Raw genomic sequence first — 22,872 nt, 5'->3', positions numbered from 1 at the left:
TTTTTTTTTTTATAGATACCTGATAAGTAATATTTGAACTAAAATTTGATTTTTTATAAGCTATTTGGAATATCGTTACTTGATTCCTGTGATTTCCTCCTTTTTGCAATCACTCCCATGTGATTGTAGACATTCTAGATGTTTCTTTGTTTTTTTTATAGAAACCTGATAAGTAATATTTGAACTAAAATTTGAGTTTTTATAAGCTATTTGGAATATCGTTTATTGATTCCTGTGTTTTCCTCCTTTTTTCAATCACTCCCCTGTGTTTTTATAAATTATATATGTTTTTTTTTTTTTTTATAGAGAACTTAAAATTAAAATTTTAAAAAAAATTTTATTTTTTAAAAGCTATTTTGAATATCTTTAATTTATTACTTTTATTTCCTCCATTTGTCAATAACTCCCAGGTGATTGTAGACATTCTAGATGTTTCTTTGTTTTTTTTATAGAAACCTGATAATGAATATTTGAAATAAAATTTTATTTTTTATTAGCTTTTTGGAATATATTTAATTGATTCCGGTTATGTCCGACTTTTTTAAATCACGCCCCTGTTTTTTTATAAATTCTAGATGTTTTTTTTTTTTTTTATAGAGTAAATTTACTAAAAATTTTAAATAAAATTTTTTTTTTTATAAGCTATTTGTAATAAATTTAATTTATTAATTTTATTTAAACAGTTTTTAAATCACTCCCAGGTTAGTGTATACATTCTAGATGTTTTGTTTTTTTTTATAGAGACCTGATAAGTAATATTTGAACTAAAATTTGAGTTTTTATAAGCTATTTTGAATATCGTTACTTGATTCCTGTGTTTTGCTCCTTTTTGCAATCACTCCCTTGTGATTTTAGACATTCTAGATTTTTTTTTTTTTTTTATAGATACCTGTTAATTAATATTTTAACTAAAATTTGAGTTTTTATAAGCTATTTGTAATATCGTTACTTGATTCCTGTGATTTCCTCCTTTTTGCAATCACTCCCATGTGATTGTAGACATTCTAGATGTTTTTTTTTTTTTTATAGATACCTGATAAGTAATATTTGAACTAAAATTTGAGTTTTTATAAGCTATTTTGAATATAGTTACTTGATTCCTGTGATTTCCTCCTTTTTGCAATCACTCCCATGTGATTGTAGACATTCTAGATGTTTCTTTGTTTTTTTTTATAGAGACCTGATAAGGAATATTTGAACTAAAATTTGAGTTTTTATAAGCTATTTGGAATATCGTTACTTGATTCCTGTGATTTCCTCCTTTTTGCAATCACTCCCATGTGATTGTAGACATTCTAGATGTTTTTTTTTTTTTATAGAGACCTGATAAGTAATATTTGAACTAAAATTTGAGTTTTTATAAGCTATTTGGAATATCGTTACTTGATTCCTGTGATTTCCTCCTTTTTGCAATCACTCCCATGTGATTGTAGACATTCTAGATGTTTTTTTTTTTTTTTATAGAGACCTGATAAGTAATATTTGAACTAAAATTTGAGTTTTTATAAGCTATTTGGAATATCGTTTCTTGAGTCCTGTGATTTCCTCCTTTTTGCAATCACTCACATGTGATTGTAGACATTCTAGATGTTTCTTTGTTTTTTTTATAGAGACCTGATAAGTAATATTTTAACTAAAATTTGAGTTTTTATAAGCTATTTTGAATATCGTTACTTGATTCCTGTGATTTCCTCCTTTTTGCAATCACTCCCATGTGATTGTAGACATTCTAGATGTTTATTTGTTTTTTTTTATAGAGACTTGAGAAGTAATATTTGAACTAAAATTTGAGTTTTTATAAGCTATTTGGAATATCGTTTCTTGAGTCCTGTGATTTCCTCCTTTTTGCAATCACTCCCATGTGATTGTAGACATTCTAGATGTTTTTTTTTTTTTATAGAGACCTGATAAGTAATATTTGAACTAAAATTTGAGTTTTTATAAGCTATTTGGAATATCGTTACTTGATTCCTGTGATTTCCTCCTTTTGCAATCACTCCCATGTGATTGTAGACATTCTAGATGTTTCTTTGTTTTTTTTATAGAGACCTGATAAGGAATATTTGAACTAAAATTTGAGTTTTTATAAGCTATTTGGAATATCGTTTTTGAGTCCTGTGATTTCCTCCTTTTTGCAATCACTCCCATGTGATTGTAGACATTCTAGATGTTTTTTTTTTTTTATAGAGACCTGATAAGTAATATTTGAACTAAAATTTGAGTTTTTATAAGCTATTTGGAATATCGTTACTTGATTCCTGTGATTTCCTCCTTTTTGCAATCACTCCCATGTGATTGTAGACATTCTAGATGTTTTTTTTTTTTATAGAGACCTGATAAGTAATATTTGAACTAAAATTTGAGTTTTTATAAGCTATTTGGAATATCGTTACTTGATTCCTGTGATTTCCTCCTTTTTGCAATCACTCCCATGTGATTGTAGACATTCTAGATGTTTATTTGTTTTTTTTATAGAGACCTTATAAGTAATATTTGAAATAAAATTTGATTTTTTTTAATCATTTTTTAATTTCTGTTATTTTTTCAGTTTTTTTACTAAATTTTTCAATAAATCCCAGTTTTTTTTTTAACTTATATATGTTTTTTTTTTTTTTTATAGAGAAATTATAATAAAAATATTTAAAAAATTATTTTTTTTTAAATTCTAATTTTTATATAGTTAATTGATTAATGTGATTTCATCATTTTTTCAATAACTCCCATGTGATTGTAGACATTCTAGATGTTTTTTTTTTTTTTTATAGAGACCTGATAAGTAATATTTGAACTAAAATTTGAGTTTTTATAAGCTATTTGGAATATCGTTACTTGATTCCTGTGATTTCCTCCTTTTTGCAATCACTCCCATGTGATTGTAGACATTCTAGATGTTTCTTTTTTTTTTTTATAGAGACCTGATAACGAATATTTGAACTAAAATTTGAGTTTTTATAAGCTATTTGGAATATCGTTTCTTGAGTCCTGTGATTTCCTCCTTTTTGCAATCACTCCCATGTGATTGTAGACATTCTAGATGTTTTTTTTTTTTTTTATAGAGACCTGATAAGTAATATTTGAACTAAAATTTGATTTTTTATAAGCTATTTGGAATATCGTTAATTGATTCCTGTGATTTCCTCCTTTTTGCAATCACTCCCATGTTTTTATAGACATTCTAGATGTTTTTTTTTTTTTTATAGAGACCTGATAAGTAATATTTGAACTAAAATTTGAGTTTTTATAATCTATTTGGAATATCGTTACTTGATTCCTGTGATTTCCTCCTTTTTGCAATCACTCCCATGTGATTGTAGACATTCTAGATGTTTCTTTGTTTTTTTTTATAGAGACTTGAGAAGTAATATTTGAACTAAAATTTGAGTTTTTATAAGCTATTTGGAATATCGTTTCTTGAGTCCTGTGATTTCCTCCTTTTTGCAATCACTCCCATGTGATTGTAGACATTCTAGATGTTTTTTTTTTTTTTATATATACCTGATAAGTAATATTTTAAATAAAATTTGAGTTTTTATAAGATATTTTGAATATCGTTAATTGATTCCTGTGATTTCATCCTTTTTGCAATCACTCCCATGTGATTGTAGACATTCTAGATGTTTCTTTTTTTTTTTTTATAGAGTACTGATAAGTAATATTTGAACTAAAATTTGAGTTTTTATAAGCTATTTGGAATATCGTTTCTTGAGTCCTGTGATTTCCTCCTTTTTGCAATCACTCCCATGTGATTGTAGACATTCTAGATGTTTTTTTTTTTTTTTATAGAGACCTTATAATTAAAATTTTAAAAAAAATTTTTTTTTTTATAAGCTATTTTTAATATAGTTAATTGATTCCTTTGATTTCCTCCTTTTTGCAATCACTCCCATGTGATTGTAGACATTCTAGATGTTTATTTTTTTTTTTTATAGAGACCTGATAAGGAATATTTGAACTAAAATTTGAGTTTTTATAAGCTATTTGGAATTTCGTTTCTTGAGTCCTGTTATTTCCTCCTTTTTGCAAACACTCACATTTTTTTTTATAAATTATTTATGTTTTTTTTTTTTTTATAGAGACCTGATAAGTAATATTTTAAATAAAATTTGATTTTTTATAATCTATTTGGAATATCGTTACTTGATTCCTGTGATTTCCTCCTTTTTGCAATCACTCCCATGTGATTGTAGACATTCTAGATGTTTTTTTTTTTTTTTATAGAGACCTGATAAGTAATATTTGAACTAAAATTTGAGTTTTTATAAGCTATTTGGAATATCGTTACTTGATTCCTGTGATTTCCTCCTTTTTGCAATCACTCCCATGTGATTGTAGACATTCTAGATGTTTCTTTGTTTTTTTTTATATAGACTTGAGAAGTAATATTTGAACTAAAATTTGAGTTTTTATAAGCTATTTGGAATATCGTTACTTGAGTCCTGTGATTTCCTCCTTTTTGCAATCACTCCCATGTGATTGTAGACATTCTAGATGTTTCTTTGTTTTTTTTTATAGAGACTTGAGAAGTAATATTTGAACTAAAATTTGAGTTTTTATAAGCTATTTGGAATATCGTTTCTTGAGTCCTGTGATTTCCTCCTTTTTGCAAATAAATGGCTAGGGCAGCCACTTGTATTAACTTAGACCAGGGCTGCCGTTTAACGCAAATGAAAGATAGCATTTCTCTGAAGAATATAATTTCTTCAGAGAAATGATTCATTGCCGAATGCTGTAGTAATTTGTCAATGTGCTGTATCCTCTGATGAATTTTGCTCAGATATAATACTTTTGTGACTCTTATGGTCTATTACTGCTTTCAAAACTGAAGAAGGTGGAAATTACAACCAAGGGCCTTTCAAAGTGTAGCAATAGTTTAACTGCTCAAAGTTTGGCTTTTCAACAGGCATTGGAATTACGAAGGAGTTGGGCCTGTACCCTCCAAAATCCTGCTTTGCTGCTAAGCTCAAATTATCGTCCATATAACGTTAGATTAAAAAGCGAGGCCACCCCAAGGCGGTGCTACTTTTCTTTATTGAACCAGGTTTGTAAGTTATAAATAGAAGTGACATGAAAATACATTTAAAAAGAAAATGCCTGGTTTTCTGCTTTCAAGCTGGGGAAATTTGAGGATCTCTCTTGTTTTGTTGAAGTCGGCCCAGTTCTTTCACTTTGCATTTTTTATGTTTTTATTTGTTACTGGTTTCAACAGAGAAAGCACTTCTGAATTTGAAGGGTCAGGGATAGAGTTCTGTGCACCGATGTAGTTCAGTGGAGCCAGTAACAATAATCTGTTCCAGTAATGGCTTCTTTACCATACTAACTTCTTCCCTAAGACACCGTCGGTGACTTCACAAGCGATTTTCCAAAAATTATTCTGTCCATCCTCTATATTGCCATATTTTAAACTCTTCGATTTAGTGTTCAACTGTTCCTGAAAAAATACATTCAGGATCTCATCCTGGAGTCTACCACCGTCATTGCTGCCCGGAAGGTAGATACCCATCCTAAATTTCAGCTTTAGAATAACTCTGGATATTATTAGATGGTGATCTTTACTTCAACTTCAATAACAGCACTCCTTTTACTCCTATTCCTTGTATCTTGTGTTGATCCTGCCGGTCTTCGGTTTACAATAACACAAATCAATAAGGTTAGCTGTCTTACCATCATGTGAATACTATGTTAACTTATGGGCCATTTTATGACCAAATACTGTATTGGTTATACTAGATTGTTTTACCTACAAAATTGCAGCATTCTGTAACCATTACTGTTTTCTTTTCCAGCTCCAAATTTCCTACTTTCCTACTTTCCCCACTCTTCTTTAACAAACCAGACTGGAATCTTGGCTGTTGGGGCAGCAGCAGAAATTTTTATGTTGACAGTTATCGGAAAATGATCAGAAGTGTATGTTGAAGACAGGACTTTTACTTGGTTTTTGGACAGATTCCCTGATGCTGTAACGTGATCAATATTTGCAGTGGTCCCAGTATGATGAAGATAAGGTGCGTCAAGATTTGTCTTTAGAACTTCTAGGTCATTGGCACGCTGCAGAATAAAGTTTGATCGACTTGAGCTCAAGTCACATAAGTCACAATTGAAATCACCAATCAGGAGCTTTTCGGGCATAGTATTGCGGGTACCACATTTTTTCAAGACGTTTGGCCGCAAGAGCAAAGCATTTTTCAGATTTTTGGACTTGTAATCTGTCGGAAAATAAGTGTTAATAACGGTCAGATTCGCAATTTGAATAGCGATATGATTGGCTGAGGTCTCCACGAAGGCGGTGGGAAGTGCTTTGTGAACTAGGGTAGCAATGCCGCCAGAGGGTCTGCCGTGGCTTAGAATACGTTTGTCTGGCGAAAAAAATAACACGTGGGAATCAGAGAATTCAAGGAGCTGCTTATTGCACTCGAATAAGAAATGTTCTTGTAAACATAACACGTCGTAATTCCTCAAGAATTCTTCAAATACAGGGCGCTTATTAAGAGCATCGCCATGTATATTCCAAGAAATGACGCTAATTTCCATGGTTAGGCTTCTCTGCAATCACTTTTTGGTTTTCAGGGCATCTTACGTGATAGCAAGTGTGAGACGACGAATCACAAGCTACACAACGCATCGGCTTTGTACAGGGGTTGTCATTTGATGAAACGTGTTCAGGACTCGCTTATCGGCCACAGACAGCTTCATTTGTACACTTAGCGGCTTTATGTCCATTTTTAAGGCACTTGTAACACTTGAGAGGCAAAAAGATGAAGTTTTTCACATTTAATGGTTCTATTCCAACCAATGGTGGGTTGTCGACGGCAAGTGTGAGGTCAGCTGCGGTTTCGAAATAGAGTTTAAATGCCTCTGCAGTACCACAATGTTTGACCTCAATTACGCCGGCCAAGAGGGCCTTCAATTCCTCCTCTGTAACATCCCGATGCACTTGCTTAACGATACCGATGTATGATGGGGCCTTTGCACGGGCTTCTAACTTTGGACCTGAGTTAGCTATTTTTTTTGCGATGCGTGTGGCGGTCTTTTTATTCTTAACAAGTAGCTTAGTTTCAGTTTTAAAACGTTTCAGCTCAACAACTTCATCACAGTCATTTTCGCACAATTGGGTAATAAACTCCTTGCGGGATTCGAGAGTTTTTAATTAACGTGGAAATTTTTTATTGCTACTGCAGCGTGGGATAACTGTTGGGGAGGGGGGACGGAGGTTTTTGAAGTCTTGGTAAGCAGTTGACTGAATTTTTGCTGGCTTTGTAATTCTATAAATCCGTCTGACTCTGCACATCTCATTGACACGGGCAATTACGACTGCCCAGATTTCGTCTGCAGTTGTAGAAACTTCTTGTGGGTCTACTATCACAAACTTTGGAAGCTTACATTTCTGATCTTTCGCCGCAGAGACCATTGCACGACATAGTTCTTTAACGTTATCTTCAACTTTGACTTTCATAGAAAACTGCTCGTCAGCGCATGTGATTTCATGCAGCAAGACTCGGGGTTCATTTATCCTTTCCTTGTCATAGAACTTAACTGCGGAGTCAATTATTTGCGATAGCTTATTGCCATTATTCAGCGAACGGAAAAGAAAGTTCAACAGCGGCGAATAAACAAATTTTTCGCTCATAGTATATCTGTAGTTCATAAGGCAAAGCGCTATCAAATATCATTTAACAGGTAGCAGGTAAACATAAGCCGGAGACGGTCCAAATTCTTTATGAAATAGATTTTCTTTTACTTCACTGAGATTAGATAAGTACAAAAATTTTTTTTTTTGTAATACAATTTGTTTTCAGTAAACCGCCGATGACGCAGTAGGTTTTAGACTTTTACAGTGAGAGAAGGAGGCAATACTCAAATTCTCTTGTTTGTAGTGGTTTTTGTTCGTTTCAAGCTTGATTTGCATATTCAATTTAAGTTTCACTCGTTTAAAGATCTATTTATTCATTTACATTATAATACAATAAATTTCATTATAATAAATGAAACCCAAAACGAACAGAAATTAAATAAACAATCATAGGAAAAAACATACAACAAGTAATCACATAAATGAATAAATAGATTTTAAAGCGAATAATGCTTAGATTGAATATGAAAATCAAGCTTAAAACAAAAAAAATATTTTGCCATTGAAGTATAAATGAAACTTAGAACGAACAGAAATTAAATAAACAATCAATGCAAACAAACATACAATAGATACTAATGTAAATGAATAAATAAATCTTAAAACGAGTGAAATTTAAATTGAATATGCAAATCAAGCTTGAAACGAACAAAAATCACTATAAACAAGAGTTTTGGTATCGCCTCCTTCTGTCGCTGTAAATATTTAAAACCTACTGCGTCATTGGCGCTTTACTGAAAACTATATGCGTCTTGAACAGTCTTGGAAAGTATAAACAACATCAAATTGAATATTTGATATATAATGATATTAGTTGTTGAAAGATCCATCAGTTAAATAATTAATTTAACTTTAATTTTATTTTTATTTTCAATGTTGTAAGAACTTTAAAAGAACATATTTTTAATATAATTCGTTTTCAGTGAAGCGCCAATGACGCATTAGGCTTTAGGTTTTTACAGTCCAAGAAGGTGACAATTTTAAGGATTTTGAACAATTTTAGAAAGAACTAGTAAATTATGCTGATTATTTGATGTATAATGATGTTAATTGCTGAAAGCTCATCAATTCAAAATTTTACTGTAATTTTGATTTTTTTTTTTTTCAATATTAAGTACAAAAGAAAATATTTGTAATACAATTCGTTTTCAGTAAACCGCCGATGACGCAGTAGGTTTTAGACTTTTATAGTGGGGGAAGGAGGCAATACCCAAACTATTGTTTGTAGTGATTTTTGTTCGTTTCAAGCTTGATTTACATATTCACTTTGATTCTCATCCGTTTTATTATTAATTTATTCATTTACATTAGTACCTATAATATATTTGGTTACATTGGTTCTTTTGATATTTTCTGTTTGTCTTAGGTTTCATCTATTGTTCAATAGCTAAAAATTTGTTTCGTTTAAAGATGGGTTTACATGTTACATTTTCGCATTACTCGCTTCATTTGTATTGTTACTTGTTGTATGTTTTTTTTATGTTAATTTAATTCCTCGTCGTTTTGAGTTTCATTTATTCTTTAATAGTAATTTCTGGTCGTTCTGAGTTTGAATTTTAACAGGTATTTGTATCTGATGATCTTAAGTTTAAAATGGCCTTTATTTTTCTTTGAAAAACTTCTTTTTCGGAAAGTTTCTTTTTTTAATCAATACATAAAGTACAGATATTATATTGTTTGTAAACACAGCTATTATCATAAGTTTACCCAGGTCGTAATCTTAGGGGGTGGGCTTTCCTTGGACTGTATAAAAAAATATCCTATGCCCTATTTGTCAAGGAGGTAATATGGGCCAATCTTAAATGGGGGGGGGGAGGGGGGTTCTGAATTGGACCATATGGCTTAGACTATTTTCCATAAAGAAATTTCTTGGAATAACATTGTGCCTTATTTCTTTTACGCTACTTTTTTAAAGTGGACTGAAGTGTTTACCCGAAATAAAAAATACGGTCAGACGTACTGTACAGTTTGTACTGTACAGTCTAAAAGAATTTTGTGAAAATAACGCCCACATTTAATTTTTCGTAGAATATAGTCTGTCATACTTTTATTCTGGGATTAAAAGAATGTAATAAGAAATGATAAAGACAATAGAAAAACAAAAACTTATGAATTATTCCTATCAAAAAGTAAAACAAACAAGAGGAAATTGTTTAACATTAAATTACACAGCTATCGCACTTCCCATAGAAGAAAGAGAGAGAGGGAGAGAGGAGAGGAGGTGGAAGTCTCCCATGGAAAAATTAGAAATTGTTGCCGAAAAATGATTTTATTCAATTTTGATTTTTTTTTGTTTCTGTATTTCAAATTAGACGTTTCGCTTCCATCATGTTTTTTCTTTCTTTTATTCATTCATTTTCAGTGGAATCATGTGGTCGTTAATCCAGATTGTGCCAAACTTAGCCCGAAAATTTTCATTCTTGGACACGCTATATTTTGGAGCCGTAATATCAGCCACAGATCCGGTGACAGTCTTAGCAATTTTCTCTGAACTCCATGTTGACGTTAATTTATACGCTCTTGTATTTGGTGAAAGTGTATTCAATGACGCCATTGCTATAGTTATGACGAGGTAGGTACAAACATCCTTTTTTTTTTTTTTTTTTGACATACTTCCTATTAGTTACTTACTTGTGTTTAGTTCCTCTGACACTTAGTGGCGTATAGAGCATGAACTGTTGACCTCCACATTGGAGGATCCTTAGCCAAATACCGTAGCTCGTTGAGGGAAGAACGTCGGTCTAGATTTCTTGTCTCAGTTTCTAGGAACTGACCAATAGTGGTCTGTTTTCTATCCGTCTCGTGGAGGCCTAGAGGGTCCACTGCTACGTGTCATATGTAAGTCTTCCCTGTTTCATTCGTCATGACTCCAGTACTGCCACCTCCTTAGTTTGACCTCATCTGTTATTTGTGGTTGCTTAAATAATTTCTTAGACGACACTGCTTTTCCATTTACAAAACATTAGGACCTGGGTTTAATTTATTTATTTATTTATTTATTTAATTCCCTCAAAAACGAGGAGTATAAAAGATAATTAAATAAATCTTCAAAAATCCAAATAACACACCATCAAACATAGCAACAATTTACAAGTTGCCCAAAAGAAAACTTAATCAAATGCAACAAATAGTAATAATGAAATCATGCACTTTTTAAACTATAGAAAAAAAGGAAAAAGATTATGAACATAAAGTATATTTTCAGATTTACGGTAAAAATTATTTATTTTTACCTTGGCTATTTCCAACGGCTCTTTAATTTTAAATTTTGAAACTAATTCAGTATTACTAAAAGAAATTGGAAAACCAAGTAAAAACTTACAATATTTAAAATAACAAACGCGAATTGCTGAAAAATCACAAATTTTAAAATCTCGAAGAAGAAGGGAAGGATAAAGAACATGCGGGAGGGCTACTGCATTAAAAAGAGAACCTAGAATTTCACGACGATAAACACCACGTAGCCGTATTATGGAACCAAACGCCTTTCTAATTTTTTCTTGAATATGTAAAATTAGCATCGACTTAGATTCACGAGCTGAAGCAGAATAAGGTAACCCAAGATAAACAACAGCATCAGAAACCGGAAATGATATATTTCTATCGCAAATTAATTCAGCTCGGTCATTAACATTAACGGGAAAATATTGACATTTTTTAATACTAATAGAAAGGCCACGAACATTAAGCAGACTAGAAAGGGAATTAAAATTCTTAATTAGACTAGCTTTAGAACGGCTCAATAGGATAATATCATCAGCATATGCAAGAAAAGACACATCCCGTCCCCAAGAAATAAGGGTTGTAGATAAAGAACGAAGACACTCCGCCAGACATGCGTTAAAAATATAAGGAGATAAAACCCCACCCTGTCTCACGCCCCGACCCACGGAAATTGGATTAGAAAGAGAATCAGAAGCATGTGCAAAAATTTTTATCCTAAGCCCCGAATACCAAGATCTAAGAACTCTAACCACAGAAAGGGGAATCCCACCAGAAATAAGAGCTGAAAGAGCGGAAGCATGCGAAATATTGTCAAAAGCTCCTTTTATATCAATTAAAAGTGTATAAAGTGGGGAGCCAGTAGATCTTGACTCCTTAATTATAGTATCAAACGTTGCATGCGCATGGTCGCAACCCATTCCTTTTTTGAACCCTACTTGATTAAGACCAACATCCAAATAATCAAAAAGATCCTTTATACATAATTCAAAAAGTTTACCAATCATAGAACCCTTCGTTATCGGCCTATACGAATCACAAGAACGGAGATCTCTTTTACCAGATTTTAGAATAGGAGTTACCACCCCAATCCTAAAAGACGGAGGAACATTACCAAACTTGAGAATAAGATTAAAAAAAGTCAAAAGAAGAAGAAGAAAAGAAGTTGGAGCAAATTTCACATGATTTGAAAAAATCCCATCATGGTCTTTAGAGGATTGTGGCTTTAATTTACGGCATGCACCCAACAAAGAATCAAACGAAATAGAAAAATCATGCGAATTAAAAGAACTGTTTAAAATTATATCAACATGCGAAAGTTGTTCAGGATCATCACAAGATTTCGAAAGGTTTGCAAAATGAGTTTCCCACTCAACAAGAGAAGGGCCATTCTTTTTAGAAGGTTCATTAACTCTCTTTGTTGAACGTAGAGCTTTCCAAAGTTTCTTTTTATTCATATCAACTTCAGACGAAGAATCCATAAGCAAAATATTATTATGACGACGAAGCTCCGACTGGAAAATTGACTTATTTTTTTTCATTCATAGAAAAGCCGGATGAAGATCACGCGGTTTTCCACTATTTTTCCAATGTCTAAAAGCTAATTTAGATTCATGATTAGCATGTACAAGAAACGGATTTGACGACCAAAAAGGTTTTTCAACATTTTGTTTACACTTTTTAACTCCAAAAGTTTCTTTAGCACCATATTTTAAGCAATGTAATAACTGAAGATATATGCAATTAAGCTCAAGCTCTATGTTATCTTTATGACACTTCAGAATATCAGGTACAACTACTTTTCGAGCTAAAGAATCAACTTTATCTTGGTAAGCCGGAATCAGTTTTTCATCCCAGATAATTCTCTCAAAATAATTAGGGCGAATTGGAATAAAATTAGAAGCAGAAACAGAATCATGAATTACAGAAAACGATGTCAAAAACTGAATAGGTAAATGATCACTTATCGGGAAATCCGGGATAACTTTTACAATAATAGATGGGGAAAAATTAAAAAGTACATGGTCAATATTACTCGTACTCCCACTCCAATGAGAATAAGTAAAATCAAGTGTCTTACGGCAGATATTAAAATTTGGTAAAGACGAAAATAAAATTGTGCTACGTTTGAATAAAGCTGTGGAACAAAAGCACATAAAAACAGCAACAAAACTATAAACAACAAAAAATCTGAATATTTTGGCTCCACGTCCGGGAGCCTTTTCAAGCGAAAAAAAAATTTGAAGTAAAAAAAACACTCGAAAAAAAAACAATTTTCTTTATAAAACAAAACCATCTAAAAAAAAAACGCCAACTAACACACAAGAGGAAAACAGCAAACTACTAAAAAATAAACAAATAAATATAAGTCACATTTTAAACACTTCCAGAACTGCCCTTACTGTGAACACTGATAAGACAAAACGAATGTTTATAGTACACAATAGATAATTCTCCTCTATACAGTCATATGGAAAAATGGGATCTAATAAAAATGAAGACTATAGGCTACTTAATTAAAAGAAAAATCATAGAATCCCAGGACACCACCCCTGATTAAATTTTCCTGGTTAAAACCATTTGAACTCTGTAAGGCAACAGGTCAAAGAAACTTATGCATTATAAATGAAATGCATATTTTTATTTGCGAATATAACTGCAGTCTGTTGACTCTTTCCAGTTATGACCTCATTCCGACTTTTGCTTGCAATGTTGACACCCATTCGGGAAGTATCGTATAACACGTTACTGTTAGAAACTTTGACCTGCCTTCTAATTAAATTATTGTAAATTGGATTCATTCTGTGTTCCCATTCCTCTCTATTAATGCTAATACTCCCATAGATAATTTTTAAATCTCTATCATTTCTCTAAAACTTTGCAAAATTCCCATAGACATGCCACTATTTTCGTTTGATCAAATAATATACTATGGTGCGGATGGTCAAATAAATGTTCTGTCGAAGCTGATTCAAAAGTTTTTGGTTTTGATTGTATTTTAAAGAGCAATCTATGGTGTTTTTGTGTTGTTGTAATCTATTTTCTAAGTTTTGCTGTGTCCTTCCTACATTTAATTTATCACAAGAACAAGGAGTTCTGTATACCCCACTTTGTATATTTTATGTATTATACTTTGTAAAAATAAAGTTTTCATTACACAGCAAAAATTGAACTACGGCTTTTTAAGAAACCTTCCTAAGTCTGTTTTTTTACATTTCTGGAGGTTTTAGCTCCAATGCACTGTTTTGATTCACTGGTTTGACTTTATACAATTGCAAAAGCGTCTTCGGAGGCCGGCGTGTTAAATCATTGCAGTATTAAGCCCTCAAATTCTTACTCTTTCTTTATCCCTTTACAATTTCCAATACATAGCCCTGCTTTATGCTTGTAGGGGGTGTAATGGAATTGGACATACGGGGCATATAAAGTCAAAAGAGTATTCTTTGAACGTAAGGGTTAAAATACAAACATTACAGAAATAACATCTTTAATCACCAGACGCTGAAAATCACTTCCATTTCTAATTTGGTCAAGCTCTTGAGGCTCGGTCCCACTGGTGCGCGACAGACTTGTATATATATTTCTAATAAAACAAACATAATGATAAGAAATGCATAGGAATGTGATGTCGTTCACATAATTTTTTTTGCCAAATTTAAGGCTCTAAATAAGTTTTCCCGAAGTCGTGACCTCTCTAAGTCATATTTTCAAGCCAAAAACGCTATTTTTTATTGTGCTTGTGGCGATAATACGGCGTTTCCACCTTGTTTGGCATCAAGGATCTTGGACACCTGTTTGAAGCTTATGGTGTGGTCTGCTGCCAGCTGCTTTGCAAGTGAGAGTCATTGGGTTGTCCATACCAGTGTTTGCAGATGCTAATTTAGAGCACAAATTTTCGAGTAGTTTCAAAGGCATTTGTTTTTTGCCTTTTGAAGTTTTTCCAAGTTCTATATTTTTGAAACTTCAATAAAGCGCTTTATATGCGGCAATCCAACATCGTTTGCCAGTTTTTTTTCGTGAGGTAAAGAGCCCCCTATTTTTTGGCTTTGTACCCAATTTTATCTTATCTCTTTTTTTATTTTGCTTTACATTTGTTTGATGATAAGAGTCTGAAACGTTTTGTCGTTTTTTAGTTTTCATACTAGCCAAGGTTTTGACTAACTTAGCATATATCGAACTCAATCATAGTTCCAATTGAAATTGGTTTAAAGAACCCTCCCGTAGAAAGCTAAAGAAAAATTGTCAAAAATGCATTTTCTCGTGCTGTATTCCCCCTCTCGTAGAAAAATTATAACATTTGTAAAACTGTGTTATTTTGACTGGAAAAAATTACTTTAAAAACCTTAGCCCTTCATTCTTGAAAATGATTTTGCTGCTAACGAACGCCCTTGGTCGGAATATACTGTTAAAAAATAAGATTAATTGGTTTATGTCGTGCAGATTTCTGTTTCCTTATCGTTCATACTCTCGTTTTTCCAGGGCCATTCAAAGTTACAGCGAGTATAACACAGTCCAAGAAGGTTTCGAAATGAACGCATTCTTTTACGCTGTTGGCAATTTCTTGGCAATTTTCTGTTCGTCATTTATGCTTGGATCCTGCCTTGGGATTAGTACCGCATTAATATCCTTTTTGTCGTCGTTTTGATTTTATTAGTATTTCACTTCTTTGTAACTTCATTTTATCTTTGTTTATTTCTTTTTACCCTTTAAGGTTCTTTGCTGTTCCAAAATACCACATATGAATCGAAATGTTAATCAAATGTTCAATGTGTAATCACACCAAAACCAAAGGGTGTAAGTTGTATCTAGGAAAAAATATACAGTTGCAACGCATCACAATGAAGTTAATGCCAAACGGGTAGACTGATATCTAAATAAATTGGTATATCTCCTCACGTAAGTAAAGATTGAAAGCCAACTAAGGCATTTAAAACAGCCAGGTGGAATAATGTTAGCTGACGCCCTCCGATAAAGTACACGAAATGACATTCTTTTGACCCTCTCCCTCTACCCACAAAGTCTGTGGATATGTCCCTGTCAGGTGATAATGTATCTAACGCTTTTTGGATGATTTGTTATTTTTAAAAATATCCCTAGTCTAGTTACTAACTGCTTAGTTAATAGTTAATTAATTGTTAATTACTAATTGATCTGTTAATTGCTTATAAGCTTAAAATCTTTCATTGCCACTTGCGGAAAAAACTGCCTCAAAGAATGCTGGAAACTATTTGAGCGGTACCCCTTGTGGTTTAATATGGATTTAATAAGAGTCAAAAAGAATATGTGACACTGGTGGTGCAGTGCTACCCTGCTTAACTACGTAAACGTAACAAGAGCTTTGTTTTGATTTATTAAAATTTAGATTTGAATGAAAGGCCTATGTAAATCAGGATTCGGCCTGAAATGTTCAGAAAGTCGCCAGATCCTCTTGCCCTTAGTTTCTTTTTTATCATTGATTATAATATAGTCGAAACAGGGCTGGTATGCAGCCATAGCCCTACTTTAAAAATTTTTTTCATAACTATGCCTCGTGTGTCTCTAAAGCATAAAGGTTTTTTTTAAAGCAAATTAAGAAAAAAGATTTTTTTAGCAATACAAGTAATATTTTTATTTAGGTTTTTGAAGTTATTTATGAATGTGTTGGGTCAAATCAGATGGTGCTGGGGTGTTTTTTTTATCTATTATCTTTAGAAAAAAAAAGTGTGTTTGTACAGTGGCGTGGAACCTCCGTTTTAGGGTTTTGATACTTGCTGAATTTGATGTATTGTTACCTATTGTTGGTCGCCAAAGCAACGAGGGTGGACTCTCCCTACGATTTACCACTGTCTGAATTTTGGTTAAATAATGCTCTTTTTGAGGCTTTTCCCCTAATAAATAGTTCCACTGCCCTTTACTATAATAAGACTATATGTATGGTTAGGAACGAATGTACACCCACCTGGCAGTAGGTCTTTAGAAACTGGAAGGAGGTGTTTAGAAACTGGCAGGAAATGCATAGCTTTTTGACATTTTAAAACTGATTGTTCATCTCAGGACTTTTGCCCAATAGCTTTTTTTGTCCTATTGGAGTCAAACTAGTGGTTTTCCGGCTCAAAAATGGTGCTTTGTTGTGACTCCATTTCTCTTGGACAACAGAACTTTAAATTTCTTTCATTAATACCGCCATTAGGTCAATACAATCGACTTTCAAAAATTGTGCTTTGTTGTGACTCCATTTCTCTTGTCACTGAGAGTGGACAACAGAACTTTAATCGATAGAATCGACCCTCAAAAATGGTGTAATGTTGTGACTCCATCTCTCGTGTCAATAGAAATGCAACAGAACTTTAAAATTCTTTCACTAATGTCGCCATTAGGTCTATACAATCGACCCTTGAAAAGAGCAACATTCATGCCAAACTTTATCAGAAAAATCATACGAATTTCAGTTTTTTTTTTAGATGGACCGCTAAAACCACCAAAGGGTTGTAAAGCTGTTGAATTTGAGAGTGCTATTTTCTTCAAGATTGCACTACTTTTTCAGGGTATTTTTCATGCTATTGGTTTTGTATGCAGTTGATTATGGAATTTTAAACCAATTAGATTGAACGTATTTAGCATTAGCATATAAGGTAGATTCCTTGGTGTATATATGGTTTTCAAATATCCTTTCAATAGAGGTCCAATTATCAATGACACTACTCTTTAATTACTATCCATTACCATTAACGGCTCGATTTACAGGTTTAACTTCATTACTTGTCTTTCTTTTTACCTAGCTATTCGATTGCTTTTTGCTTGGTCAAGTCTCATTCAATATGAAATGTAAATCTCCTATTTTCTTTGCGGTTACTTTTACCTATGTTTACCAGCTGTTCTAATTTTTTGTGTCAATTTTCCTTGACTCCTAAGCACTTGACCAAGTTCACCCGGATTCGTGATTTTCCACTGTTGGAGACATGTCTCTTTGTTTTGATGTCCTATACCTCATTTTTAATTGCCGAAGCTTCCGATCTTACTGGTATGTGCATCCCTGTATTATTTACTTATGTTTATGTATTTACTTTATGTTTACTGTTCATTTTCTTCTCTAATTTATTTTTTGTCCCGAGTTCTTCCTCCCGAGTTGTCAGTTTTAACTGCTGAAAATTTGGATCTCACTGCTATGCTCATCTATTCTCATGTTTTTGCATATCACTTCTTATTTTTTTTTACTTTTACTTTATCTTTACGTTTATTTTAAAGTTTCTTCCTTATTTTTATCTTGAGTCTTTTCTCTTTTGTTGTAATGGTTAGTTTTCGAATGCAGAAGCTTAGGATCTTAATGGTATTTCGATCTCTTTATTTTTCATTTTCTCTTTTACTTTCACTTTATTTTTACGCTCACTCTATCTTTTCTTCTTTACTCTATCAACTTTTTTCTTGGTACTATTTATTCTTTGTCTCCGAAATAAGTTTATGACAAAAGGCACTGACAAAAGGCACCTGTTGATTGAACGAACCATTTGAAAAGTACTCCAAGTTGAAGATGTTATGATTTGGATAGGGTGCTTGATTAATTAGAGTTTGTTTTAATTGATACCTAAAATTGAGTGGTGTGCTTATTAGTAGACTGTCGGTATACACAAGAGTAGGAACTGGAGTCCGTCAATAGTGGGTTTAAATCTGAGCCAACTAAAGTTTAAATATGTAACAAATAAAGATACCCTCACCGATGTGAATGACTTTGTTCAAGATATTTAGACCATTTGCTGTGTCTAAGTTGCAAAATTTTTTTTTTATGGCACATCAAAAAAATCCCTGATCTAAAAAGCTAATTTTGGTACTGGATAGAGTGATAATTTCTTAGGTTCAGATGCTACAACACGGGAAAAAATTGCCCAATTATTGAATTATATAATAGGGCCGAGAGTCATAATTTTGTTGTTAATTAATTAAAAAAACTTTTTCCGCAAAATAAGTTTCTCAAAGAAAAATAAAGAACTCCATTAAACAAAAAATGAGCAAAAATAAAATCAAATAATCTACCAAGCGTGAAACTACCACAAATCAGCATCGATAAATAAATGAAACCCAAAACGAACAGAAATTACAATAAATAACCGAGTCAAACTCAAAACGAGCAGAAATTAACATAATTTGGGCTCAAAACCAATATGCCTTCCCAAGGCCAGAACAAAATTTGCATTTGACTGAAAAAAATATGAATGTTTTTACTTTGATAACTGTAATAAATCAAATAATATTAACATTTTGGTTACCAAATATCAAAATATGTATATTAAACTGACAATGCACATTCATTTGAATTTTTTTCAGTAAGGTGCAAATTATGTTCTGGCCTTGAGAAGGCATAGGGGTTTTAGCCTAACTTATGTTAATCTCTGCTCGTTTTTAGTTTGACTCGGCTATTTTTTGTAATTTCTGCTCGTTTTGGGTTTCCTTTAATTATCGATGCTGATTGGCCGTAGTTTCACTATTGGTAGATTATTTGATTTTATTTTTGCTCTTGTTTGAATTCTAGGAGCTCTTTATTTTTCTTTGAAAAAATTATTTTGTGGAAAGTTCTTTTTAATTAATTTTTGTTCGTTTTATATTGACATAGTCTTTTCAGGAATAAAGAAAATAATACTTTAAATCTTTTCGTTTTTTTTTAGGAACTTATAGTTTGGCCTGCTATTTGTACCCTTTACACCCAACATACACCCTTTTAAAAATATGGACACAAAAGTAGTGTTTAATTTAGTTTCATACCTCCTCTAGATGACCTGAAATGGAAAACTTGACATCATTCGCAAAAAATCTGTTTACTTTCTTTGATAGCTTGGATACACTTACGCTATTTTGATTTGGTTAAATTTTAAGAGCAGAAGTAGCCCCAAAAGTTTGAACATAATACCCTCAGTCGTTCTTGGGATACTGCTGAGATGCCTCATTGGGAATTAGCATTAACACAGTGCATTTAGATTTAATCAACTACGCTGAACAAATTGGCTATCTCAAAATTTTGATTGGATGTGTTTGGGGAATGATGGGCGTGGGGGGGGGCTAGTTGCTCTCCAGTCCCTTTTGACTATTAAAATGGCCACTAGAACTCTCAGTTTCCAATCGAATCAGCCCCTATTTAATTGTCTACGACGACCCCTTCCATATGAAGTGCACGGCTCTAAATGAAAAAATAATACATAGTACATTATGCCAACATCGTTCTTATATGCCCTCAGGGCATAACTTCAAACCATTATCCTGAGGGTTGTTGGGGAGTTTCTACCTCAAAAATATATTTTTTATGTTGAAACCAACAACGCGTAACAAATCGGTTATCTCAAATTTTGATTACTGGTGTTGGGGGGACTGTTGGGCGTGGGGGGGGGCGGCTAATTGCCCTCCAATCACTTTCGACTATTAAAAAGGGCACTAGTCCTTTGAATTTCCAATCGAATGAGCTTTTATTGAAGTTTCTACGACAACGCCTTCTTTAAAAAACCTTATATGACCCCAGGGCATAACTTAAAACCCTTGCCCTGGGGGTTGTGGGGGAGTATCCTCGTCAAAAACATATTTTCTATCTGGTAATCAACTAGGCTGAACAAAATGGCTATCTCAAAATTTAGATTGGATGTGTTTTGGGAAATGATGGATGTGGGGGGGGGGGGTTTCTAGTTGCCCTCCAATCATTTTCGACTATTAAAAAGGGCACTAGCCCTTTGAATTTCAAATCGAATGAGCCTTTTTTGAAGTTTTACGACAACACCTTCTAGAAAAACCTTATATGCCCTCAGGGCATAACTTAAAACCCTTGCCCCGAGGCTTGTGGGGGAGTGTTCTCCTCAAAAAGATATTTTCTATTTGGAAATCAACTACGCTGAACAAAATGGTTATCTCAATATTTTGATTGGATGTGTTTGTTGGACTGATGGGCGTGGGGGGGGGGGGCTGGTTTGCCCCCAATCACTTTCGACTATTAAAAAGGGTACTAGCTCTTCGAATTTCCAATCGAATGAGCCTCTTTTGAAGTATCTACGACAACGCCTTCTATAAAAACCTTATATGCCCCCCGTCATAACTTAAAAACCTTGCCCTGAGGGTTGTGGGGGAGTGTCCTCCTCAAAAACATATTTTCTATCTGGAAATCAACTACGCTGAACAAAATGGCTATCTCAAAATTTTGATTGGATGTGTTCTGGGGAATGATGGCCGTGGGGGGGGGGGAGGGCTAGTTACCCTCCAATCACTTTCGACTTTTAAAAAAGGCACTAGAACTCTCAATTTCCAATCAAATGAGCCCCTTTTGAAGTTTCCACGACGACCACTTCCATATGATGTGCCCAGCTCTAAAGGAAAAAAATAATAAATAGTACATTGTACCAACATCGTTCTCATATGCCCTCAGGGCATAACTTAAAACCCTTGCCCCGAGGGTTGTGGAGGAGTGTCCTCCTCAAAAACATATTTTTTATCTGGATATCAACAACGCTGAACAAAATGGCTATCTAAAAATTTGGATTGGATGTGTTTGGGGAAATGATGGGCATGGGGGGGGGGCTAGTTGCCCCCCAATCACTTTCGAATATTAAAAAGGGTACTAGCCCTTTGAATTTCCAATCGATGAGCCATTTTTGAAGTTTCTACGACAACGCCTTTTATAAAAACCTTATATGTCCCCAGGGCATAACTTAAAACCTTTGCCCTGGGGGTAGTGGGGGAGTGTCCTCCTCACAAACATATTTTCTATCAAGAAATCAACTACGCTGAACAAAATGGCTATCTCAAAATTTTGATTGGATGTGTTTGGGGGAATAGTGGGCGTGGGGAGGGGGGCTAGTTTCCCTCCAATCATTTTCGACTATTAAAAAGGACACTAGCCCTTTGAATTTTCAATCTAATGAGCCTTTTTTGAAGTTTCTACGACAACACCTTATATAAAAACCTTATATGCCCCCAGGGCATAACTTAAAACCCTTGCCCCGAGGGTTGTGGAGGAGTGTCCTCCTCAAAAACATATTTTCTATCTGGAAATCAACTATGCTGAAAAAAATGGCTGTCTCAAAATTTTGATTGGAGGTGTTTGGAGGAATGATGGGTGTGGGGGGGGGGGCTACTGGCCCTCCAAACACTTTCTACTATACAAATGGGCCCTAGAACTCTCGATTTTCAATTGAATGAGCCCCTTTTGAAGTCTCTACGACGACCCATTCCATGTGAAGTGCCCTGCTCTAAAGTAAAAAACAAAATAATATATGGTACATTGTGCCAACATTGTTCTTATATACCCTCAGGGCATAACTTAAAACCCTTGCCCCGAGGCTTGTGGGGGAGTGTTCTCCTCAAAATATATTTTCTATCTGGAAATCAACTACGCTGAACAAAATGGTTATCTCAAAATTTTGATTGGATGTGTTTGGGGAATGATGGGCGTTGGGGGGGCTAGATGCCCTCTAATGACTTTTGACTATTAAAAAGGGCACTAGCCACTCCAATTTCCAATCAAATGAGCCCTTTTCGAAGTTTCTACGACAACTCCTTCGATACGAAGTGCCTGTCGAATAAAGAAAAAAAAAACACATTGTGGCCACATCGTTCTTTACTTAGGTAGCGGTAGCGCGCTGCCTGTGATAGCTTAACATTTAGAGAATGTTACAGACATCGTAACCAATCTTTCTCTGCCTCTTATTCCCAACCAATTAGATTTTCTAGAATAAGTTTTAATTTTTCAGATTTTCGTAAAAGAAGTAGCTAATCATATAATTAGATTAGAATTTCTAGAATAAGTTTTAATTTTTCAGATTTTCGTAAAAGAGGTAAAAAAATCCTTTATGATACTGAACAAAATTTTGAATGTAATTGATTATTTTTCTTCTCTGCTGATTCCATTTTATCTGATTTATGACTATGTAACCTTTTTGATTGTTGAAGTTATATTCAAAGGCATTGAAACTATATTGTGACGACGCCACAATAGTCTGTTCACCCTTAGCGTAATTTTTGGCTATGGTTGTGATTTTGGAGGGCAGAGGATCTCCTTGTGGATCTCGTATGTGACG

General features: G+C 33.5%; 1 protein-coding gene across 4 annotated transcripts in view; it reads left to right on the top strand.

Moving 5' to 3' along the window:
* Positions 1-22,872, top strand: part of Nhe3 (Na[+]/H[+] hydrogen exchanger 3) — a 216,481-nt gene that overhangs the window by 52,806 nt on the left and 140,803 nt on the right. For all 4 annotated transcript variants that reach the window (XM_089104737.1, XM_089104714.1, XM_089104729.1 and 1 more), the window contains exons 6-8: positions 9,990-10,199; positions 15,329-15,470; positions 17,744-17,849. In XM_089104737.1, the coding sequence (XP_088960863.1) occupies positions 9,990-10,199; positions 15,329-15,470; positions 17,744-17,849 (458 nt within the window). The remainder of the gene's footprint in view (positions 1-9,989; positions 10,200-15,328; positions 15,471-17,743; positions 17,850-22,872) is intronic.

The sequence above is a fragment of the Artemia sp. Qi Xiang Cuo genome, chromosome 2 (assembly GCF_049724085.1).
Source record: "Artemia sp. Qi Xiang Cuo chromosome 2, ASM4972408v1, whole genome shotgun sequence".
In the NCBI taxonomy this organism is placed as follows: domain Eukaryota; kingdom Metazoa; phylum Arthropoda; class Branchiopoda; order Anostraca; family Artemiidae; genus Artemia; species Artemia sp. Qi Xiang Cuo.
This window is presented reverse-complemented; position numbering and strand designations above follow the sequence as displayed.